The sequence below is a fragment of the Amblyomma americanum genome, chromosome 3, assembly GCF_052857255.1.
Source record: "Amblyomma americanum isolate KBUSLIRL-KWMA chromosome 3, ASM5285725v1, whole genome shotgun sequence".
NCBI lineage: Eukaryota > Metazoa > Arthropoda > Arachnida > Ixodida > Ixodidae > Amblyomma > Amblyomma americanum.
The window spans coordinates 42114769-42138594 of NC_135499.1; the positions used below are offsets into that span (position 1 = coordinate 42114769).

General features: G+C 47.4%; 1 protein-coding gene and 1 long non-coding RNA gene across 2 annotated transcripts; both read right to left on the reverse strand.

Annotated features, from left to right (window-relative positions):
- Positions 1 to 1160: 1160 nt before the first annotated feature.
- Wwox (WW domain-containing oxidoreductase) lies at positions 1161 to 23826 on the reverse strand. Its single transcript, XM_077657291.1, has 4 exons — positions 23644 to 23826; positions 23249 to 23557; positions 22629 to 22973; positions 1161 to 1958 (listed from the first exon to the last, which is right to left on the reverse strand). The coding sequence occupies exons 2-4, from the start codon at positions 23546 to 23548 to the stop codon at positions 1392 to 1394; spliced, it is 1212 nt and encodes a 403-aa protein (XP_077513417.1). The 5' UTR covers positions 23549 to 23557; positions 23644 to 23826; the 3' UTR covers positions 1161 to 1391.
- Positions 5821 to 10029, reverse strand: LOC144124549 (uncharacterized). Its single transcript, XR_013313227.1, has 2 exons — positions 9232 to 10029; positions 5821 to 8832 (listed from the first exon to the last, which is right to left on the reverse strand). It is a non-coding gene; the product is annotated as an uncharacterized LOC144124549 (long non-coding RNA).

Genomic DNA, 23826 nt, shown 5'->3' on the forward strand with positions numbered 1-23826 from the left:
CGTCATGCAATTGCTGCTCAAAATCGAGGTTGCCAATCTAAAAACACGTAGTAGTCGTCCACAAACCTAAAAATGCGACAAACACTGGACCTGTCAAAATGCTCTTTCAACATTCACACTGGCTGGCGGCCAATAAATGTTCTAGTTGTGAGTCAGCGCTCTGCGTTGTGTCCTCTCTTCTGTGTCCCGTCTGTCACGCTGTTATGGATCCTCATGAGCACCAACTCGCTCAACAAATGGTATTGTCAGATCTTGCACTTTATGCTGCTGAGGCGCCCCTGACCGCCTGAGCCAAAGGGAAGCGCACTTTCTTTTCTCCGCGCTCTTCTGAAGCCTTCACGCTTCTGTCACATGCGATGCACGCCAATTTTGTTTAAATTTCTGCTTAGTGCGGTCTCCCGAGCAACTTGAGAGCCCTGCAGTCAGGCAGGTTCCTTTTCTCCCTCTTTTTTCTCTTCTCCCGATTCAGCCAGACCACATAAAAAAAATCAGACTATACAGTGCCGAATTTATTGACTATTTACAGCTGCGGTCAGAGCTTTGCCGTCAGGATGCGGCCTCTCTGCACGGTGTCCAAAACCGTCCTCCATTGTCCCTCCGGCCGTGTCCTCCTCAGCCTTTCCTTCCCCCCTCGGGGTCCTCCTCGCCAGCCAGCTCTTGGTCGCTCTCTCCTTGCGAATGAAACATGTTGGCTTGTTCCCGAAACCCGGCGGCCGTTACGGAGGCATCCGCCGATCCCAAGCGCAGACCGCGACTAGATCGGATGACACCTTGCCCGGGCGGCGTGCCTCACAGAGTCCAGCATCCCTCCGCGGCTGCCAGCCCTTTCCGGCGCGAACTTGCCGCCACCTCGGACAGTCATAAGGCTGGTTCTGTGGCACGCAGGACCGGCCCGCGCGCGCACACACACACCCACGATGGGGGTGCCGCTGATCGGCAAGCACACACACACAAACACAACGCACCGGCCGTTTCTGCTGGCTACGTTCGGATGAGACGCGGCCGGGCACTCGACACCTGCTAATGGCATAATCTGCTGTGCATATTTGGTCTTACAACCAATTACATTTTCGCAAATTTTCATATTTATTACACTTTAGAAAGCAAGTGCAACTTGAGAACACCACAATCCTTGAGCTCGCTTGGCAAACAGCATGAACTCAAGGGGGGGCCAACGCACTGGTTTATTTCAGATCAACACAAGTCACAGCAGCAAGATTAAAACACTGACTACTCGCTTGAACGTAGCAACGGTGGCTGACTGGCTAACAGAAGGGCGCTTGGGCCGTGCCAAGTGCCGCACTCCTGGTGGAGTGCCGAGCACAGTTGGGAGCACCACAGCATTTAGTCCATTCAGCGCCTTTGGGCACTGCGCCAAGTCTCCCTAAATGTCACCGCACGGCGTGCTCACTGCCTAGCCGCAGCAGCGCTCGGCTGATCATGGTCTGGCTTGTCTTCCAAAGAAGCCCCGCCAGCACTTCGTCCTGGGCCGCCGCCGACGGCTTGCACTGGCAGCAGTTATTGAAGTATCCACCTCCGGCATCGGCCAGATCGGGCGCCGTGGCACAGAGCGCGGTGGTGGCGGCAGCCTGTGGCAGCGACTTGGTGAACGGACGCGCAAGCAAGAACAGCATCCAGTACAGCCAGCTGTCGCGAGTCAGGCCACTGAACACCATGTTTCCGGGATGCACAGCATACGCACGCACACCACGCGGACCCCACCGCCGGTCGAGTTCAGCCGCAAACAGCAAGTTGCAGAGCTTGGTGTCGTTGTAGACCAGCATGGGGTAGTGGCCGCGCCCCGTCTGATTGGAGAGGCGCTCCTCGGAAAAATTGGCAGCCGTCAGGAAACTGAAACGGTGGCTCTCGGAGGAAAGCACGACGACGCGCGCAGGTGCCGATGCAACCAACAGTGGCTCTAAGAGGATGGTCAGGTAGAAGTGGCCCAAGTGGTTCACCTGCAGGTCACAAGGCCGATTCAGAAACAAAGTGTGAAAACTGAGACAAAAACATTCGTCACACAGGGCAAGTTGTGTGCCTTTTGTTCCTTGCTTCCGAGAGAGAGACAACTTTATAGAAACAGCAGTCAATGAACGCCAGGAGAGAAGTCCATCTCCCCCGTCGGCAGTAGCCGTCGGCCTGGAATCCCTTGGGACACATCAGCAGCAAGGGCTTGAAAGTTGATGTCCTTCTGGACGTTAGCGTCTGGGCCGCAGAGCAGAGCCTTCCATGATTCTGAAGTCCGCGAGATATCTTACCTAGTCGGACACGCCCACACCGTGTGGACCAAAATTGCTGCCTTGTCACAAAATTGGCACTTTTACCTGAAGACTTCAGGCTGCCACTTGCTGTAGGGTACTAGGTTGGGAAAAACCTCCGTCTGTAATGTTCTCCACATAACCTCCTCTTTCTTTTTAAGAGTTTTGTCCGCTGGCAGATAAATTTGCGATTTAGTCTATAGTATAGTGTGATTTCCTGGTATGCGCGCATATCCTCTCTGCTGCTTACATTTTCGAAAAAAAAATCATCCGTTTCTGTTCGTCAGACAGTTGACTAGGGCGCACAAACCTACGCATTTTGCATGCGAGTTCCACTGCCCAGTCAGCACTCAAGCATGCAGCTTCAAATTACCCCCTGCTTCTGTACTGTAAGAGTTGCACGACAGGCAGCACACGACTGAAACAAGCATATACTAAGGACTACCTGCCTGCAACCTGTTTGACCCAGCAGTGATGCGCTCTCATTAGCAAACATGAGATGCCAATGGTGTGCTTGCATTTCTGTGCCCTTGCACTCCTATTATTAGAGAAATGCCCATTGCAGTCGAGGGTAACCGTGCTCCCAAGCGTTCGCTACTAGAACCATATGTCCACCTCTAATAACCCGCACTGCTGAAGAAACTTCAAAACTCAACATGAATTGTTTGCCTCCTAAAAACAGGCTTACACTGTGCTTCCAAACAACTCACCATTAGAAGTTCACACCTTGCCATTAACACAGGTAACCCGCCAACACCTCGGAAGAGCCGACGCCACTCAGGCGTTTCTTTGCCTCTGACGCATTTGGCACAGCTGTCGGCCACGTTTTGCTGGCGTGCTTCCGCAACAGTGACGAGTTCTAAGGGCCCGAAAAGCATTGGGTGCTCGTTCATGGCTACGTTCAAGAGGGCTGCAATTATTTACCCCGAAGAAACAAAACTGCATGGCGGGCCGCAAGTTCGATCTCTCGGAACGGGTGGTGCGGGAGTGGCGGCTGCAGCGAGGCAAAATCGACGGCAAGCGAAGAGGCTTCCGCGGGCCGAAGTATAGGACGCTTTCCATAGCTGTCGGCCAAGCTTGCGGCGTACGTCACTGAAATACGCAATCGCTCCCTACCAGTGAAGTGCGACATGATCACGCAACAAGCCCGGGTCTTCGCCTAAGAAGCGAGGATACCGAAGACGAAGTTTAAAGCCATCAGGGCTTAAGCATCGAAGTTCATGAAGAGGGCTGATTTCTCTCTGCGTCGGCGTGCCAGTGTGCGCCAGTAGCTGCTGTCGCATACAAGGAGAAGGTCCTCGCCTTCCATAAACAACACGAAGTTGGCCGAGTGACACTGAGGTGCTAAGGTCGAGGCAATCCTGGGCGACCTCGGCAGGTCGCCGTTCACAGCGAGGATTCCGGCCTCACTTCGGTCGCTGTCGAGGACCGGCTGCGCCCACTGCCTGACACCCGCTGAGAGCGACGGACGAACGGAGAGACAGCAAGGCGGAAATTTGGGTGAGTTGGTAAGTATTCATCATTTTGCTCACAGCGCAACAAGAACGGGACGCGAGACAAAAGGCTAACAAGAGCAAGCGCTGACTATCAACTGGTCTTTTTTTTATTAAAGAACGAGAGACGTATATATAAAGACATTGAAAGACTTATCAAGACCACAAAAGTTATCTGGAAGGCAAGTGGGAGGTCCGATAACTCAATTCCCTCTCGGATAACGCAAAGGAAAAGCTTCACGCGAAGGGGGAAGGCACGCGCTTGTATACTGGTGGCTCAACCACCACACCCACTGCCGACGTGCCGATAGAAGTAGGGACGGGATGGGGCAGTAGCCAGCGTCTTTAAGTATGCATGGAGGGGATCAGGAGGTCGAAAAAACGCCTACTTTGGCGCCTACTTTGGCGCGAGGTGACGAATAGACGCTGCAGGCCTTACATACGAATAGGGTTCACCGTTTTCGGTTTTTATATATTTTTTCGAATTCGGCGGGTAAAAATCGGGCGCTATTTTTCAACATATAATAAGGGAGAAATCCGGTTTTTCGTGGAAACATTCCGAAATACGGGATTTTTTTAGGGGGGGGGGGGGGGGTAAATGGAGACTGCTAAATTAGGGCTATGTTACAGGCTGGTAAGCTGGGAAAAATCGGAGTTCTCAAGAAAATATTCCAGAACTCTGCGTTTCTCTGCTAATTAATAACTACTGGATAAAGCGTGGATCAGTTTCGGGACATGAAACATTTTATTCACACAAGCTGGTCATCAACTTTTGACACGTCCTTGTTTAAACCAAATATCATCTGCATGATCAGCATTTTGTTTCCCATACAAGACCTGTCAGGTCATTGGAGGTATCTCGGCGGAGAGAACGTACTCTCAACATCACAGCAGCCATTAGCAATACACGACATCGTCAACGCGGCATTTGCTAGCTTTGTGTAGCGCGCAGTTCCGTCGTGCGTGCCAATAGCCCATGGCTTCAACATCTGTATTAGTGGGGCTTGCTTCCAGAAAGTTCCGGTTAAACTCATCGTGAAGCGAATCTACATCGTCGGTTGTGGAAATCAAGAGAGGTCGGTAGTAGTCAAAGGAATGACTCAGCAGCCGCCTCCGGTGTGGGATCCAGTATACGGCTCCCAATTTCCATAACGTCAAGTGGTCTCCGTTTTTAAAGGTCTGTCGGCCGCATGTCGCCCGCGCGCTAACTGGAGGCAGAGTAATTCTGCGGGCACAGTCCCAGAAATCGCGGAAGAATCGGGTTTCACCAATACCGCCTAGACTAGCTCAAGGCCTCCGCACGCGTCCGTGACGTCACACACAGCAGATGTGCCTGGAAGTCAGCTTCACCCCACGCGGTTTTTCCGGTTGCCCGTCGGGCACCCATTTCTCAAAATACTGCGTGTTTTGTGCCAGCGTAATATTAGTATTTAACGGTTTCTGATTAGAATATGTATTCTTCAGGAACAGGCGGGAACGCGAAATAATCGACGCCTTCGCTATGCATGTTGCTCCAGATAAGCAATGTGTCAGTTCCGCTTCGGTGCTGTTAGGGAGAACTGAATTAAACTACCTCAAGATAAGTAATCTTCGGCTGTTGTAAAGGCACGTGTTGTTCGTTTCTATTCGATTTTATTTCTTTCTTCATATCGCTCTTGTCAGTGCGGTGCGGTCTTCCCACTTCTGCGCATGATTTGACGTTAACATGTGTATATATATTCATGTTTCTTCATAGAATAAACAGTTGCTAGAAAGCGCTTTGTCCTGTTTGTTCGTCCCTTCTCGTATTTTGACAGCGCTTATCATCCCATTCAAGAATGCATTTCCAACTAGCCCCAGTTGTAGCTCCTTTGACTTTTAATTCTTCCTAGTCAGTTGTCTTGCATCCATAAAATGATTACACTATTCACTTCCCACTCATAACCACTTCAGTAAAAATCGAACATTCCCCTATGCTTTCCTTGGTTGCATTGACTGTCAGCTTCCTTCATATGTTATTCTATACTACTTCACGTTGCACGGATGTTTCACAACAAACCAGCAAGATTTCTAAAAAAATTTGCAATGAATACAGTGAATAAAGAGTTTATTTAAGCACTTCACACTCACACACACATACACAAAGAATATAGCTGTCACCAAGTTGTGTGATTTGGCGAGATGCGCACACAAGAATCCAGTACAATTTGTTCAGTGCCATACTGTATGAAACAGGAACAAACATACCCATTTGCATTTACATGTCCATCATACAGAAGGGAAAAAAATTTGGTACACAAGTTACCAGTCACTACAGTTCTATCAAATGTTCTATAGCTGCAGTTGCTAAGTATGAAAAGAACATGTACAGATTATAAAATGCCTTAATACAAAGCTATCTTTATAATGTAATCAGGTGTGCAAGAAAGGTCCGCTATCTCAGAAACACTTGCCATTAAACGATACAGTCATCAATCCTCAACTCTTTAGAGTTTGCATTTTTCGCTGCCCCTTCAACACTGTTGTGTTGTTTTTCGTTTTGCACAGCTTATTTAACAGCGTGTTGGCAGCAGCACTCAAAATATGGTGCATGACTTTTTCTGGCGAATGACCAGAATCACACGTACCAAGGTCTCCAGAATCGTGGAGAATGGTTGACACAAGAGAAACAAGGGCTTCCTTCTGATTTGGAAGAGCCAGAAATTTGGATGCATACTGCTCACTCCTCAATTTGTCAAGGACTATTTCTGTATAAAGTACAGCGTTCACTACGACATCTCGTGGAAACTTTAATCCTCCTCTTGTCATGCCTGAAATGAGCAGTGTGTCATCATGGTCCAAACTGGTGTTATCCAGGACGAGATTGTCCTTGCACGACATACACATGAGCTTTTTCAGTGGTGCATGGGCACAGTATCCCGCAACATACGTAACAGCGGGAATCATCGACGATTTTTTTGCTACATCAGCATTGGTCACTGCTATACTGAACTGTGCACAAAGTGATTCAACGCTTATGACGGAGATCGGTTCTGCAATAATGTCAAGATCAGGCATGTCCAGTACTTTTTGAAGCCTTAGCTTGTTCTCAGATTCATAAATCTGCCTGATCGATACATGGTATTGGGCTCCGGATAGCTGGCGATACTTCCCGAATCTATCCTCAAGGCAATCTGTTTGAAATTTTCCAAGGAGCACATACCGAAATCCCAGCTCTTCCAGGCAGTATAAAGCGATCTCATGCAGAGCATGGCTCGTGTGGCCAAAAGCCATGTGTGTTTCTTTCGTCAGGTGGCCAGCATCGTGTCTCAGGCTAGCCCAGTAGTCTAGCCACTCTGGTATTTTCCTCAAAAATTCAAGCTGTGGACATGTTGACGCAATCGGAGACTGCATTTCATCACGCAGGCGTTCACCTTTTCTTGGCGTCTTTACATTCACTATTCGCCACCATGTCAAAATGGTGTTTATGAAATCTGCTGTTCCTTTAGCATGTTGTACAGCGGAACATTGCAGTGCAGCTGCTGTCGATTCATTAAAAATCCTGAAAGCAAGATTAACGTTCTGGCGCTCCATAGTTGATGGGTTCAGTGCTTTCAGTGAGAGTGTTGGTGCCAGCTTTAAAAGGTTATTTTGCTCAGCCTCATGCAGATCACACAAAGATTTAAATGATGCCATAAGAATAGGTGGCTTTGGGTCATTGCTGCTTGGATCAGGGTAATATATACACTTTCCACTGTTTCTCTGGTTTAGCCAATTGTTCCTAATTGACTTCAAAAGGTGCACAGGGTCCAAAATGAAAAACAGTGGACGAGAGGAATCAGCTGGGTGTGTGTAAACTATACTGGCTTTGGGGGGCTAGCAAAAAATGTCATGGCTTTCCGATTGATAGCATTGTTGTCTGAAACAACAGCTAGTACCTTAAATCCAAGTGACTCAAGGTCAGTAATGAGCTTGTGCAAAAATAGATGCAGTGCTTTTGCATCTATCTGTGTGACTGGTAAAATGTGAACAACATCCTTGTTGCTTGACAAAAGGCTCTGTAGCATGAACACATATGCTGTTTTAGCCGGATCGGAACTATTGGCTGCGGCACCTGTAACGAAGCCTGCTTTGTACTCAAAATAGGTTTGAAGATGGATCTCATCCATCATTAATGTCACAGTGCGCTCATGCTCGGCCATTGCTTGAAATACAGTTTTAGCATAGTTCAAGAAACAAGGATCTTGCTGTTCAAGTGCTGGATTCATGTGATATGACGAACACAGTCGTCGAATAGTGTCTGGGTGCGGCAGCTTAATTTTAAGCGAGCTTCTGATGAACTTGTATGCATGTGGAGAAATGGTATACAGCAGACCTGAAAACACGAGTACATCTGGTGGATATCGAGGCACATTTTTCAAAACAAGCTTGACTTGGCTTCGCACAAATTTCAGTACCTGTAAGTTCCATCCATGATGTTCTTGGAGCTCATATTCCTTGTTCACCTCATCCAGGAGCATTATCACTGTTGCGAGAAGCTGGTGTTCCTTTTCGCTGCCACTAGCACAAGTCTGCAGCTTTTCGACAGACTGCAGCACTTTATCAAGCTCCCTTAAATCCTTCATTTGTGACGGCACACATTCGTCTCCAAGATTGTGGAGACGGGACCCTCCGAGAAACACCTGAACAGACAGGTCGTCTAAAACCACCACTGATGAACGCACTGCGGGAGCTTGGTCGAGGGAGAGCTCCAGGAACAAAACCTTTGCCTGCGTAGTGACCACAGTCCAGAAGTCAGAAGTCTTAAGCTTCGGAAGGGCAGAACACAGCTCCCCAAAACTGCAAATTTTGTTCCTGCGATCTTCTTCCTCTTGAGCAGCAACAGAAAGCTCTATCGCTTTTCGCAGTGACGCTGCCTCAAGTCGGGCCTTCTTTTCTGCAGGAGCTTCTCGCGAAGATGGTGGCTGAGAGAGATATTTCGGGCAGCCGGGAAACACACTCGGGACAGCAGCTGGCTTCAGGCGGACACGCTGCAGCGGAACTTCGATAACGTTTCCAGTGTTCTCGTCCGTGTATGTTGCAAACCTGACAAAGTCACTCGTTTAAAAGTGTTTTTCACACACCTAAAAACAAAGTAAAACCACAAGTCCATTAGGTTTGGGCGACAGGCTTACAAAATTCGGCAAGCGAAATAACTGGGAAATAAAACTCCGCAAGCGAAGTAATAAGAAAGTGAAGAAAAAGTCCCCTCTCCGAAGCAAGCCATAAAAAAAAATGTCGTGTGAAGCACAAAACCAAGGAAAAGGAGCAGCGCAAAAGCATGCAACCACAAGAGAAGAAAGGACAAGACACGGCACAAAACGCAAAAACAGTGCTCGTGTCTTGTCCTTTCTTGCGTGGTTGCATGCTTTTGCGCTGCTCCTTTTCCTTGGTTCAAAATGCACTAACTAGGCTAAAAAGTTTTACTGAAGCAAAATTTTAAGGCAAGCATCCTGATAAACAGCACCAAAAGCGACGCTTACCACAGTGTGCTTGGTTGGCACAAAATCTTCGCGAGAAATAGCCGTTGTCCATGCTGCCCTTTGCGTCTCGTCGGCAGGAAACTTGTAGACGCGGACACTCGGACCACCATCATAATTTGATCTGCAGCCTGGGGCGCAGCGGCAGCCAGGCATTTCAGAACTGAGGTTACGCAGGTTCAAACACGCAAACGAAGCCTCTGCAGATGAAAAAGCTTGCACAGTTCTTGAGCTCTTCCGTGAAAACGCGACACATTCACGTCAGCTAGCACCATGACCATGTGCGTGCTGGTTGTCTCAGTGTCCCCAACCAACTTAGGATGCGGACTGGCATTAGCTTTCAAGCGCAAGTAGAGTTTGATATTAAACATTGTTAAAGCCGCAGTTGACAGCAAGGATGCAAGGCTTAACACGACATTTATTTTTGCAATATTTCAAACTATAAACTCGTTAATATAAGCGTGGCAAAAATAAGAAAAGAGCTTTCTTGAGTTTTAATTGAAGCAACAAGAAAATAGCCAAGTTCGAGCCAAGCCAGGATAATTACAAATCCGATCGAGGGAACAGAATTTTTCCGCTTAGTCAGTTTTCTCCCAGATGGCGCCACGTCAATCTGCTGTGCGCTGCATCTCTTAGCAGTGACGTAGACGCTTGGCGAGGAGGTCATGCGGGGGCCTTGTAAAGTTATCTAGGTGGTATTGGTTTCACCCGATTTTTCCAGAACGCGTTCGGGGTGCAAAAACCGGGTTTTACCCGAAAACGAATAAAAGGTGAAACCCGGTTTTTGCCCCCCCCCCCCCCCCCCCCGAACGTGTTCTGGAAAAAAACGGGTGAAACCCGATTCTTCCCCGATTTCTGGGACTGTGCCCGCAGAATTACTCCGCCTCCAGTTAGCGCGCGGGCGATATGTGGCCGACAGACCATTAAAGACGGAGGCCACTTGACGTTATGGAAATTGGGAGCCGTACTGGATCCCACACTGGTAGCGGCTGCTAAGTCAGTCCTTTGACTACTACCGACCTCTCTTGATTTCCACAACCGACGATGTAGACTCGCTTCACGATGAGTTTAACCGGCAAGCCCCACTAATACAGATGTTGAAGCCATGGGCTATTGGCACGCACGACGGAACTGCGCGCTACACGAACCTAGCGAATGCCGCGTTGACGATTTCATGTATTGCTAATGGCTGCTGTGATGTTGAGAGTACGTACGGCTGCTGTGATGTTGAGAGTACGTTCTCTCCGCCGAGATACCTCCAATGACCTGACAGGTGTCGTATGGAAAACAAAATGCCGATCATGCACATGATATTTGGTTTTACCCAAAAACGAAGCGGCGGCTACGTTTTTATGGAGGAAAAACGCTAAGGCGCCCGTGTGCTGTGCGATGTCAGTGCACATTAAAAATCCCCAGGTGGTCGAAATTATTCCGGAGCCCTCCACTACGGCACCTCTTCCTTTCTTCTTTCACTCCCTCCTTTATCCCTTCCCTTGGTGCAGTTCAGGTGTCCAAGGATATATATATGAGGCAGATACTGCGCCATTTCCTTTCCCCAAAAACAAATTATTATTATTATTATTACCCGAAAAACGAAGAACCCTCCATAATAAGGACGTTTAGCACAAAATCAAAACACCTAAACAGCTGCACTCACATTTCGCATTAGAAAGTATTGTCAGTGCATTTTTTGGGGAACTTCGCCCCTTTGCACCTAGGCATCGCAAAGAAACCATCACAGCAGGTGACTGCCGCTGCATTCCAGTTCTTCTTGTTGCATGCTCCAGGTTCGACCCGCGTGAATGTTTGAGTTGTGCCCCTAGGCGCTAACATTTCAATTTCATTTCCAATCGCAGCAACCAGGCAACCGTGTAATCTGGGGACGTATTAAACGGGAGAAAAATAGTATGATTTCAGGACATCTGCAATGTTCAGCGCATGAACCGGGAGCGTATCGTGCTTACCGCATTCTTGTAGACTGCTGTCTACCAGATTGATTTTTTTCCTGTTCATGTAATTAATGCACTCACAATAATATTTTTTTTTGGGGGGGGGGCACACCTGGTATCTTTAATAAATAGATAAACTTCTGGCTCTGTACTGCTACACATAACCCAGCTATTGTTAAAAATTCAGGGGGCACTTTGACGATCTGAGAGAGAGAGAATGAAAAGGAAACGCAGGGAGGTTAACCAGATGTGAGTCTCCGGTTTGCTACCCTACACTGGGGATAAAGGAGAAGGGTTAGAAAGATGACAGAGAGGAAAAAAAAAAAGGAATGTGCACACATGGAGACACACACAAACAAGGCGTTCCAGTTAGTCTTTCACACAGGCCGGTAGATTGTAAGAAGCGCAAAAGAGCTTGCACGGCCTTCTTCTGCGACGGTAGGTCCTTTCGATGTTGTAGAATTCTTTTTTCGGATAGCGGTTGGTCGTCCAGTTGGTCACGATCTGAACTGCGTGAGGCGAAAGCCTTCCCACGGGACTTCGGCTGCTACTGTTGCTGCCTCTGTGAATTATCATTAAAGACGAAGCATTTGTTTATGATTCTTTGATTGTTTGTTCGATTGAATTACTGAATTGGCACTGGACGTTTAAAGTTGAATTACTAAACCCAGCGTTTTTTCCCATCCATTCTGTTTTTTTTTTTCACTGTGGTGTGACGACCTGCGGTGGATGTGACGTCACACAGTTTTTTCAACGCAATTTTTTGTCATTTTTATTAAAATTAATTAACTAATTATTCTACAGTCATCAAACTTGGTTTCTGAGATCATTTTTCCTCCTTTATCTGAAGCAACCATTCTTTTTGTCCTATATTTATTAGTTCCCACTAGCGCCACGGACGGACGCAGACACGATCGTGGCCGCGAGCGTGAGCCATTAAAGGCTTCCGCAATAAAAAGAGCGTGGACACTAACTGTATGTAATAGGTTTGAGTGGGTCTTTAAGAGTATTGAGAATAAAATTCTAAAAAACTATTTAGTTACGTGTTTTTTTAGCAACAGTGCATAAGATACATACATGCATCCCCATGTGGAATTCACCTAAACCCAGTGAATAAAATAACGTATAACTAATTTCTTCCTCCATGTTTCAGTTTCAGTTCAAGCAGGCACACAGTGACTATTACATCACAGATGAGTTGAGATATGGTGTCCTAGAGACATATAAAAACTGAAGTGTAATCGCTGCTTCAATGTTTTAATTCGTTCCCATGCTCATTCCAGCCTGCTCCAAGAGTCAGAGTGACAACAACAAATGGACAAGTCAAATTCAACTCACTAGTGATAGCACAGCCACCTTCAACTGTTGAAACTGTAAAACAACTACTAGGAGAAATTGAGTTATGAAAAATTTGCCAAGCATTTGAAAATTCGATGCGGCACTTGATGGTTAACAATGTCTACTGCATCACTCCATAAAATAAATGTGCAAAAAAATTGGTGTGCTTAATCCTTTAAATACACAGCCGAACCTCGTTACAGTGAACCGGTAAATTATCATAAAAAAGCTCGATATAGCCAAAATTCGTAATATAAAATTTTTGTTAATAATGCATGCAAGCGCACGGCAAAAATCAGGCAATCCTTCTAGAGAAACGAGGAGACCTTCTCCCATGCTTTAGTGCCATTTCAAAAGCACTTGTGACGATCACGAAGGTCACAAAAACAAAGCGCCAGTTAGGCTGGCTTCCCACCCAGCACCGCCAGAACGAAACGACCCCAGCCAAGCACCAGCCAGATTGGCTTCACCACATCACAGCCTTGTAACGTAGAAAATGGTACGTCAGGGCGACAGCTATCAACATTTGCACCACTTCCGTGACAGCTGTGCAAGATGGCTACTGCAAGCTACAACCATTCACGCTGATGCTTCTCGGACCCTTTCGATGGATGCAAGAGGCGTGAATGCATGCTGACCGCAAGGCTGCCAACTCTCCACATCTCTGCATCATTCATGGGTGGCGCTCTTGGCGAGTGAAAGATAAGAACACTATACTGCCACACTGTTCGCCATTTACTGTCACCGCAATGCAGCCGGACAACAGTCGGATACAACTTAAGTCTGCAGTGAAGCTTCGCCCACATTAAGCACCGCCGCACTGTCACATGTGATAGGAAGTTTGAAATAGAAGTATGAACTAAAGAATTTTTTTGGTGTGAATAACGTGCTATACACTAACAAAACGACAACTGGAACTGGGGACACAGGACAAGCGCGCACTAACAACTGAGATTTATTCTGGTACGAGGGTACATAAATACATTTCATGCACATGCTGAAACAATCAATTCATTTCCAATGGCTGTGTCGCACGCTCCTTCGTTTCTTGATTAGATGTAACTCAAATTCACACCAAATGTACAACCAACTAGCCCACATTGCTGCCTTGCTTACGCTTATTTCCAGTTCAACGGGCTTAAACATTCCTAACCTTCCGCCCCTTCCTCGTGCATATTTTCTTGTGAATTGCATTGCTCAGGAGAGATGCCGCACCCGTACCCTCACGTATGCCTTGTCTCATGGCCTTTCGACCCCCGTGCTGAACTCCTTACCGGGAAGTATGGCTCCGACGGAAAAAACAGCGAGACGCCTGTGCAAGATTTTAAGAGCTGAAAGTTGGAGGAAAATTCAGCTGTTTTGGCTAGCGATACAAGTTACCTGCAGTGCCGTACTTGACGAGGAGGAACCGCGCTTCATGGGCTGCTACTTCAGTGGTGTGGCAGAGTCGTTTGGGGAGGACCTTTGGAAGACAATGTTCTCAAGGCTACCAAGGAAAAGACAGCGGACCAAAGTAGATGACCATCTGAACCTGTCTGGCCAGCAACAACCAGCGAAGGTGAGAGATACGCTCGACAAAGGGCCCAAGTTCGCTACTGACATTTGTCCCTCGACAGAACAACAACTCAGCATGCACATGCCATTACTGCGAAGGTGTCCAAACAACAGAAAGCAGCCTGTACGGCTGAAGGTGTGCGGTGTGTCATGAGGTACTCTCCTCCAAACATGAGAAGGTGCGCCACCAAGGAGGCGCTTTACTTTTTGAAGTCAAACAACTTAGCGTTACTACTGTCGGATAAAACAGGGAAGTTTGTGGTGATGAAAGACGGTTACTGTAAGGAAATGTCGTTGACAGCGCTGGAGAAGAATTTTGCTAAGACCAACTTGAAAGAAATACACCTAAAGCGAGTAAAGAAGCAAGCAGCAGAATTATGTGCAAGTCTGGATCTGGGACACCTAGCTAAACAAGTCAAGGACTGCGAACAGCTGAGCCTCACGCCATTGTACACCGTGAAAACACACAAGGAAGGGAATCCGTTCCGGACAATCATTGATGACAGGGAGACGTGGCAGAGGTGTGTCGTACGGTTTCTACAAAGGAATCTTTCGAGATTGCAGGTAGACGAACCGTTTAAAGTCCGGGGTTCTGAAGAATTCATCGCCTTCTTGAAGGAAAGCACGCCAGTTACCTGTGTATCAGTGGATGTTAAGGAAATGTACTTTAGTATTCCAGTCGCGGCTGCATTAACTGCAGTTGAAGAATGTGTTGATCACTTTGGGGCAGTCAGGTTCCAAAATGAGTGTGGCATTAGTGTCTCAGGCTTCCTACAGTTGCTGGAAAAAAAAACTCAGTTTTTTGGTTGTGGAATTTGGCTTGAAATTGTACATTCAAAAAAGTGGTATTAGCACTGGGTCGTGCATTGCTCTGGTCATTTCGGATATCTACATGGCAAGGGGAAACCGGGCCTTGAAATCAAGATTGGCACAGTTTGAATTACTAAAGGCATTTCGTTTTGTTGATGATTTCCTGCTTTGTTTCCCTTTTGCGATTGTGAACTGATTGTAAGTAAGCAGCATATTAGATGTTTTCTGAGAGGTTTTCGCCGGGCTGGAATTTATGTTCGAGCTGCCACAAAACTCTGTGATTAGATTCTTGGATGTAGAGATAAAAGATGGTGGTAAGCACACGTGTTGGATGTACTTGACGAAAACGGGAAAAAGATTCTTAAGTTATCATTCCGCGCACTCTAAGTTGGTGAAAAGGAGTTTAGCAAGTAACAGTTTGGCGCAGTGTCTTGCGAAATCGTATTCTCATCAGGTAGAGTGTAGCATCAAGAGGCAAGTTGATAGGCTAAGGATGAATGGGTACCCCGACGCGCTAATAACGTCTGTGGCTGAAAAGAATCTACAAAAGCTACTGGATAGCAAAATACCACAGAAAAAGCATGCAAAGCAGGACGCTGGTGTGGTTGTCATTGCTTATGTACATAATGTTTTGCACGGCTTAAAGAAAGTAGCAAACAGATATGATGTTCCCCTGGTGTTTACCACACCCCGGAAATTGGTAAGCCTTCGTCATGAAATGAATAAATCGAGGAAAAAAAATTAGCTAACACTTGTGGTATCGCACACCAAGAAAAGTTCGGAAAATGTGCCACCGGTATAGTCTACAAAATTCCCTTGTCATGCGGCATGAGCTACATAGGTCAATCAGGCAGATGTCTAAACACCAGGTTGAAAGAACACAGTAATAACTAAGGAAAAATAACGAATCCTGGAAACCTCGCCCCCCATTGTGCAAATCACAAATGTTCACCTTACTTTGATCGGACTACAATTTTAGCTCGGGCAAAGGAAAAGAAAGAAAGAGAAATAAAAGAAGCCTTTGAGACATGGGAGGCTGGTGAAGACAAGTGCGTAAGCACACCCTTGGTGATGTTATCAAGTAAGGAGTTACATCTAATCAAGAAACGAAGGAGCGTGCGACACAGCCGTTGGCAATGAATTGATTGTTTCAGCATGTGCATCAAATGTATTTATGTACCCTCATACCAGAATAAATCTCAGTTATTAGTGCGCGCTTGTCCTGTGTCCCCCATTCCAGTTGTCGTTTTGTTAGTGTATAGCGAGTTATTCACACCAAATGTACAACCAACTAGCCCACATTGCTGCCTTGCTCGTGAACTAAAGAAGTTTGAAGAAGACGAGGTTGACGATAAGCACTACGTTTATTAACCCAAGAATAAAGAAGATGAAGAAGTATTTGGTGAGGTGGGAAGAGATGATTGGTGGAGAAGAGAAGACGACGACGATAAGGATGACGTGTACCAACGCCAAGGTTATAAAAGCGCAAGGGATAGCCTGGCACGGGGGGGTGGGAAGAACAGACAAGCGGAGGATCTGGCAGGTCAGGAACACCTCTGATGGAAGAGAGCAATGCCGGCTATGGCTCCGGTGATCTCGAGTTCTGAGGCGTCGAACCGTGGACTTCCTGCCGTTCCTGAGCCCGTTCTGGGGAGTCGTCGGCTGACGCAACCACTTGCTATGGCCAGGGGTGCCTCCAGCGCTGTTACCACCCATCCGTGTAGTGCCCACAACACCAACATCACCAGAAACCTCCACGGGCACTTGGGCCGGGAGCTTGTATGACGCCGCCAGAGACGTCAGCCTGAGCACTTCGAACTCCACCTCGATGCCGGCTACCTGTATGCCACTGACTGGACCCATGCAATGCTTCATCAGCACCGAACCGTGAGCACGAACGCCGAACGCTAGTAGACTGGGTGTTCCCGGGTAGTGTGTCTTGGTAGTCTGTGTGTTTTGTGTTAGATTTGTGTCCTAGTGTTTGTGTCATATAGGGTGTATTAAATGTGCGTCTGTGTGGGTACACCTGCCGAAATAGTTGGTCAGCCTGCAGGAAAACTGCTTAGCAGTTTCAGAATCCTCAGATTTCGTGGTGCGAAATCTCTCACGAAAATCCTCTGCCGTAAGCCTGAATCTTTGGAGGAGTGCCTTCTTGACTTTCTCTTAGTCCATGGAATCAGCAGCAGCCATCCTCCCTAACACATTCAGTGCCTCCCCAACTAAACACATGCTCAATGCCGTGGCCCATTCACTGCGCTCCCAGCCTTGCCCCAAGGCTATCTGCTCGATCCATTACAGATATGCGTCCAAATCATCACTTTTCTCATCAAAAGGAGCCATCTGCTTTCTTGGACAAACTCTGGCTAGTCTGAGAGATTCTGTACCCGCTAAGGAACGCTGACCATCGTCCGTGACCTCCTCATATCCTCTCGCGACATGTGCCTGTTTCCACAAAAGAAACTCCTTCTCCCGTTCTATCCTTCTTTTCTCCCGTTCTGCTGCCTCGCGAGCTCTTTTATCCTCTCACTCTTCTGCATCACGAGCTCTTTTATCCTCCCGCTCTTCTGCCTCACGAGCGTCTGCGCGTGCTTGCACCCTTTCTTCTCTGCGTCTTTGCCACCTCGTCATAAAGACTCATTGCCTCTTCCTTGCTTAACCTTAGCTTGAGAGCCAGTTCTAACGCTTTTGCCAAATCCATACTTTCTGCCATCGAGAGATCGGAAAGATCTGAGAAAAAACAAAACGAAACAAGGAAATGAATCCTGGCAGGCAGGCTTGCCACATAACTTTGTCACGGATCCCCGGAAAACACTCAGGCAGAGAGAATGGACTAGGCGACAGGTGTAACCACACAGAGACGCACATTGAATACACCCTACATGACACAAACGCTAGCACACAAAACTAACAAACCTAACACAAAACACAAAGACTACCAATACACACTACCCGGGAACACCCAGTCTACTAGCATTCGACGTTCCTGCTCATGGTTCGGTGCTGATAAAGCGTTGCATAGGTCCAGTCAGTACAATCCAGGTAGCCGGCGTCGAGGTGGAGATTGAAGTGCTCAGGCTGGCGTCGCTGGCAGCGTCGTACAAGCTCCCGATCCAAGTGCCCGTGGAGGTGATGCTGGTGATGTTGGCGTTGTGGGAACCACCCGGATGGGTGGTAACAGCGCTGGAGGCACCCCGCGCCGTAGCAGGTGGTTGCGTCAGCCGCTGACTCCTCGGAACGGGCTCAGGAACGGCAGGAAGTCCACGGTGCAACGCCGTAGCCCTCAAGATCACCGGAGCCGTAGCCGGCGTTACTCTCTTCCATCTGAGGTGCTCCTGACCCGCCGGAACCTCCACTTCTCTGATTCCCCCCCCCCCCCCCCCCCTTCCCCCCTTGCCACGCTACCCCTCACTCTTTTATAACCTTGGTGTTGGTACACATCATCCTTGTCGTCGTCGTCTTCTCTTCTCCACCAATCATCAATCATCTCTTCCCACCTCACTGAATACTTCATCTTTATTCTTGGGTTAATACAACTCATGCTTGTCGTCAGCCTCGTAGTCTTCTCCAAACCTCTTTAGTTCATACCTCTATTTCAAACTTCCTATCACATGTGACATGCACAGAATTCCTCAACGACAAAAAGTAGCCCATTATTAAAAGTTTTCCTGTTACTTAAACAAGAAGCTAATCATAAGAAAAAGTTTATGAGCTCTAGAATTTTGATACCTAAAGTGATTGAGAGTGAAACATTAAAAAGCTTATTTCGTTTACTGTTCTGGTTGGCTAGTGGAGTAATGTAGGATGCTGCGTATTGTGGCCCAGTGTTACCAACTGCTGTTTTTTTTTTTAAGCTGTATCCTATTATACGTACGTTGGCACCCGCCTGTCTTCCTCGTCTTCCCCTGCTCGAGCATTGGTTGGCTTAGCCGTGCCTGCTACGCTAATACTTTTGTGCTTTTCCTCTAGCGCTCTACTGGCTCTCGGTGACAATATTGTGAGAGATAAAACAGCGACCCTCAGTACGAATGCTTGCCACACCACCACCAGACACTTGTGGAGTGCGGCGAAGGCTGCCGCTTCCCATCCGAGCAGGCACTGCTTGGCACTGGCAGTTCGATGTATCCGCTTAGTGCCCAGCTGCGCGCAATATTCTAGGTGTTTCACCTAAGGTGTTTAGTAATACTCTTGTTTGGGCGAGTTGGTTCATCTTTGAAAGGGTACGTACTTGCGCGAAGAAGACGGGACACAACGAAGACACACACACGACACTGTATTTTGTCTACATTGCCACTGCTTTTGCTAAGAGATGTTTTAAAGCTACGTTCATCATTAACCTCATGCATCATAATTCCTTTTGTCTTTTTCTTTTTTTCTTATGGTATTGAAGGGTTTTGTATCAATTTTACACGTAATGCAATCTGGTGGCATACATGGTGGCGGTATGCTCACACCATCAGTGCGTCTTTGTCTGTTAATCTTGTGATTGCCCAGCACGGGTATAAATGCACCTGCAATCTATGAAAATGAACTAGTTGGAAGTACCGTTCTGTACATGTTTTGTGTGTTTCTTTGCTGTGTCCAGTCTTCTTTGCGCAAGTACGTACCCTTTCTAAGGTGTTCTGCAATTTTCACAATAGACATTTTGAGCTAGAAGAGCGCTTTTTTCAGCATAGCATTTCAGCAGTATAATGCATCAGAATACAGCTAAGATGTGCGAACTAGTAGGCTGGTTAACTAATATTGAATAGTAAACTTTTTAACCACTACTGTTAGTATGTTTATTAGTGTGAAAGCACTAATCATGTGGTTATGACCTGAGCAAAATCGCCTAACATTTGTCTGTCTGTCAGAGACAAACCTGGATCGCACAAATTTCACTGGTGGCCGTACCTGCCATCCCAGAGCAGTGGCTCGAAAAGAGCAACCTGGCAGCATCTGCCATCTTACCCCATGCTTTCGCATTGTGTACAAATGTTGTAAATGTTCTCTTTTAATTTTTTTTATAGAGAGACATGTAGCCAACCATAAGCAATATCCATATCAATTTTTAGAATTTTGGAAGTGCAGTTAGCCTCAGCACTGTGGCCCAACAAATTTTTGCTATTTTGACGAGTTACGTGCACGTGAGGGGTTGCTTTGCCTTCAAGCTTTTTGAAAGCGCATGTATTTTAGCACCATGTAACTGAAGGTAACTGCATTTTAGAAATTTTAAAAACTGATATGGACCTTACTTATGATTGGCAATGCACCTATCAATAAATAAGGAGACTAACAGTAACAGTCAGAAAGTTTACTATTTAATATTTTTAACCCGCCTATTAGTTAGCACACCTTAAGAGCGTGCGTTGTTGGGCTAGCCAGTCAATCAAGGTAAATAAAAGGGGGGTACTGCACACAAAAAGACTTGGATGAGAAAGGAGCACAGCAAGCGTAGACTCGTGGCTGATTTTATTTTCAAAAACGACGACGCCCCTTTTATAACTTCAAACTGTCATATCACACACTATGCGCAGGCCAAAAACCTGCCTTCATTCTGATACAGTTTGATTCATGGGTCGCTTACACAATCTTTACCCCTCTTTCTTATACAGAACGCCTCAGCCAACTCGCGTACCACCCGGTCACGGCTCCTCCTCAAAACTTTGGTATCTGCCAGCAAAGGCAGGCATGGTTTATCGTGTGTAGCATCCGGGCATGCGCCATGGTGCAGAGGTAAATTCAACCCAGTTCCTGATTTCAACGAAAGCTGGTGTTCTCTTAAGCGCTCATTTATACATCGGCCCGTGTACACCACTCAGACGGGCACGTGAGTTGGCTGAGGCGTTCTGTATAAGAAAGAGGGGTAAATATTGTGTAAGTGATTCATCGATCAAACTGAATCAGTATGAAGGCAGGTTTTTGGACTACGCATGGTGTGCGATATGACAGTTTGAAGCTATAAAAGGTGTGTCATTTTTTCAAATAAAATCAGCCGCGAGTCTGCGCTTGCTGTGTTCCCTTCTCGTCCGTGTCTTTTTGTGCATAGTACCCCTCTTTTATTTAGCACCTTAGCCATATTCTGATGCACTAAACTGCTGGTACTGCTGCTCCTAAATAAAAAACCAATTTTTAAAAATCACAAATCTTAGGTGAAACACCCGATATAAAGTAGAAATTGCGTGTTTGTAAAAAATACTTAGGATGAATTCAACATACCCAATAATTTGTAATATTAGTGTTCATTATACACCCTGCTGTGGGAGTAGTCAGGCTGATGATGATGATGATGTTAGCGTTCATACCCGCCTTAGACGCTCCTGATGGAAAGGCGCGAGTTGAAAAGCGGCCCTGCTTTCATGTCGACGAGTGTGAAACATCAGCCATCATCACGACAGGACAGCGGGCGTCAGTACTTTTGTTAGCCTTTGTGTGTAAAAGGTCACACAGGCATGTATATATCTATATGGAACTGGTGCAGCGGTCATTCTAGAGATTAAAGTGCTGTTCAGTACAAGGCTATTGTCTTAGCTCGAGGCAAAGTTGTTCCCATCCGGCAGTTTCCCCATCTTGGCAAAGCAAAGTGCAATAACAATCACACTGACCCATCAATTTCTACATAAGGATATATAAAAGTGCACTAACTAAATAAGGAAGTTACCAGAAATGTTTTGCAGTATTTCTACATCAACCACCATGGGAATGGGCTCTTCTGACACAGTGCCTTCTATTTCAGAGACGAGGGTTGCTCAAACAAGACAATCACAAGAAGAGAGAAAACAGGATGTGGGAGGATGATGATGTATCGGTCGTGTCTCAGTCTGAGATTAACTTAACTGCGTAGCATTTTTTCACTTTTACGTAAAGCTAACTGCCCAACCATGTTTCCTGTCGAACTACAGATCCTCCAACGCTGTCAATAAGCTAGGGTCCTAAAATTCAGTTGTTGCTCTACAGGACTTACGAACAAAATAATACCTAAGCCACACAGGCACATTTAATGGCGTTCAATGCTTAATGCCTTAGGTTTTAATGCTGATCACAGCATACGACATGAAAAAATTTAATGACATTAGCCTTAATGCTGTTTGAACCTACCGTGTTTGCCACAACTCGCTCGCCCAGAGATGTGTACTCTCGTTCCCATTCCACATGCAGAAAAGCATGCAACATCATCAGAACAACCTTCCATCAGGTAGTATTTCATAAATTTCACTCAGATGAGGCATCTCCATTACATTTTCGTTGCAAATGGCGGCATTTTTCCCGGAATTTCCAACTGACAGTCGGTTTTGTGCTCACATGAAAATTTATGGTCACTTTCTTGGCTTATCAGCATTGACAAGATTTTGTACAATCGGGTAAAATTCCTGACTGCCTTGCAGGCATCATCATTAACACGATGCACATATAGTGCCATTAAATCTGGATGTGCCACACCAACTCTGAGAAAAAATGACATTATCAACCTTGCGGCATTAAGCATTTACAGGAGTTGTGCACATGTGGCACGGGTGCCCATCACATTACACCTGCCACAGCACAATCTGCAATAGACATTACTCAGAAAAGAAGCAGGCCCACATTTGAATTCAAATACTTTGGAAGGTCACCAAGCATGGGACTTTTAAACTGAAGAGCGAGGCACACAAACGCTGGTCAAGCACTGGTGAAGCCGGCTGTCTGTGGCACTTTTGCAGACAAGGCACTTGATGCAATGCAGAAAAGTGTAAATGAACTGCACAATGACCACCGGCCATTCGTAAGACAAACCTGGAAAGTGCGCTCAAAGCCATCTTCAGTGAGCGAGTGCGGAATGGCAAACACTCCGGCATTGAGGATCAGGATGTCCAGATGCTCGTGTCGCTGGGCGAAGGCGGCAGCAAACTCGCGCACCGACCGCAGGGAAGCCAAGTCCAGGGGCAGGAAGGTCAGCCTGACACCCGGCCGCTCCAACTGGGCTCGAGCTATGGCCTTGGCCACGTTCTCGGCTGAGCGACAGGCAATGACCACCTCGCAGCCATGCGTGGCCAGGGCGAGCGCCGTCTCCAGGCCAATACCAGAACTGGCCCCTGTGACCACAGCTGTCTGGCCGTCCAAGTTGCACCCGTGCAGAACCTGGTAGTAACAGGCAGGTGACATTGAGCACCTCGCTCTCAGTGTCGACAAAATGTAGCTGGCCAGCTAAGTGCCACGTGTGGAAGTCTCCCCTCCAGTGCTGTCACATGGTGCTTTGTGTCAATTCAATCGACCACCCCACGGTGCTCGATCGAGCTACACTAGCAAATGTTCCCGCTGAATCTGATGGACGCCTTTGACAGCATGGCATCATATCTTTAAACGGGTTTTCAAGCGCAGTCAGGATGGCAATGAGGAGTGTCAGGCAGACCGACCTGCTCAGCTGTCGAGCTAGCGTCGAAGCGCTGTCGGGGCGCGCCCTCCTCGACGGGGAAGGCGAGCCTCGGGTCGGTGTGGCTGCGGCGCCCCGAGGCCCGCTCCACGAAGGCTCCGTCACCGCCGTGCTCCCATCCGAAGGGCAGCTGCGGCGAGACGCGCTTGCGGCGGCCCGTGCGCGGGTGCGTCCACTGGGTGCGCTGGCCGAGGTGGTCCGCGTAGTAGACGGCGCCGTCGGTCGTGGTGCGCTCCTCCCACCCCGCCGGCAGCTCGTCCTCGCTGTCAGTCTCGGGAAGCATCCTGTTGGCCTACTCGGAAACAAGCACCACGTCCGAAGGTTGGCTCGCGCTCATTCCGTGCAACTGAGTTCGTGCGGCACATAAACCGATCGTACCGATAGACGCGAACCGCTCCACCTCGAAACGGCTAGTTCTCAAGATGATGGCGATGGTGATCAAATATCAGCTGTCCTGTCCTACCGGCCGTCCTTCGGAATATGCAGCGCAAAAGCGGCAAAAGGTGATGAGGGGAAAGGTAACACACCGAAATTGAAGAAAAGGAAAATATGCGGCGCAAA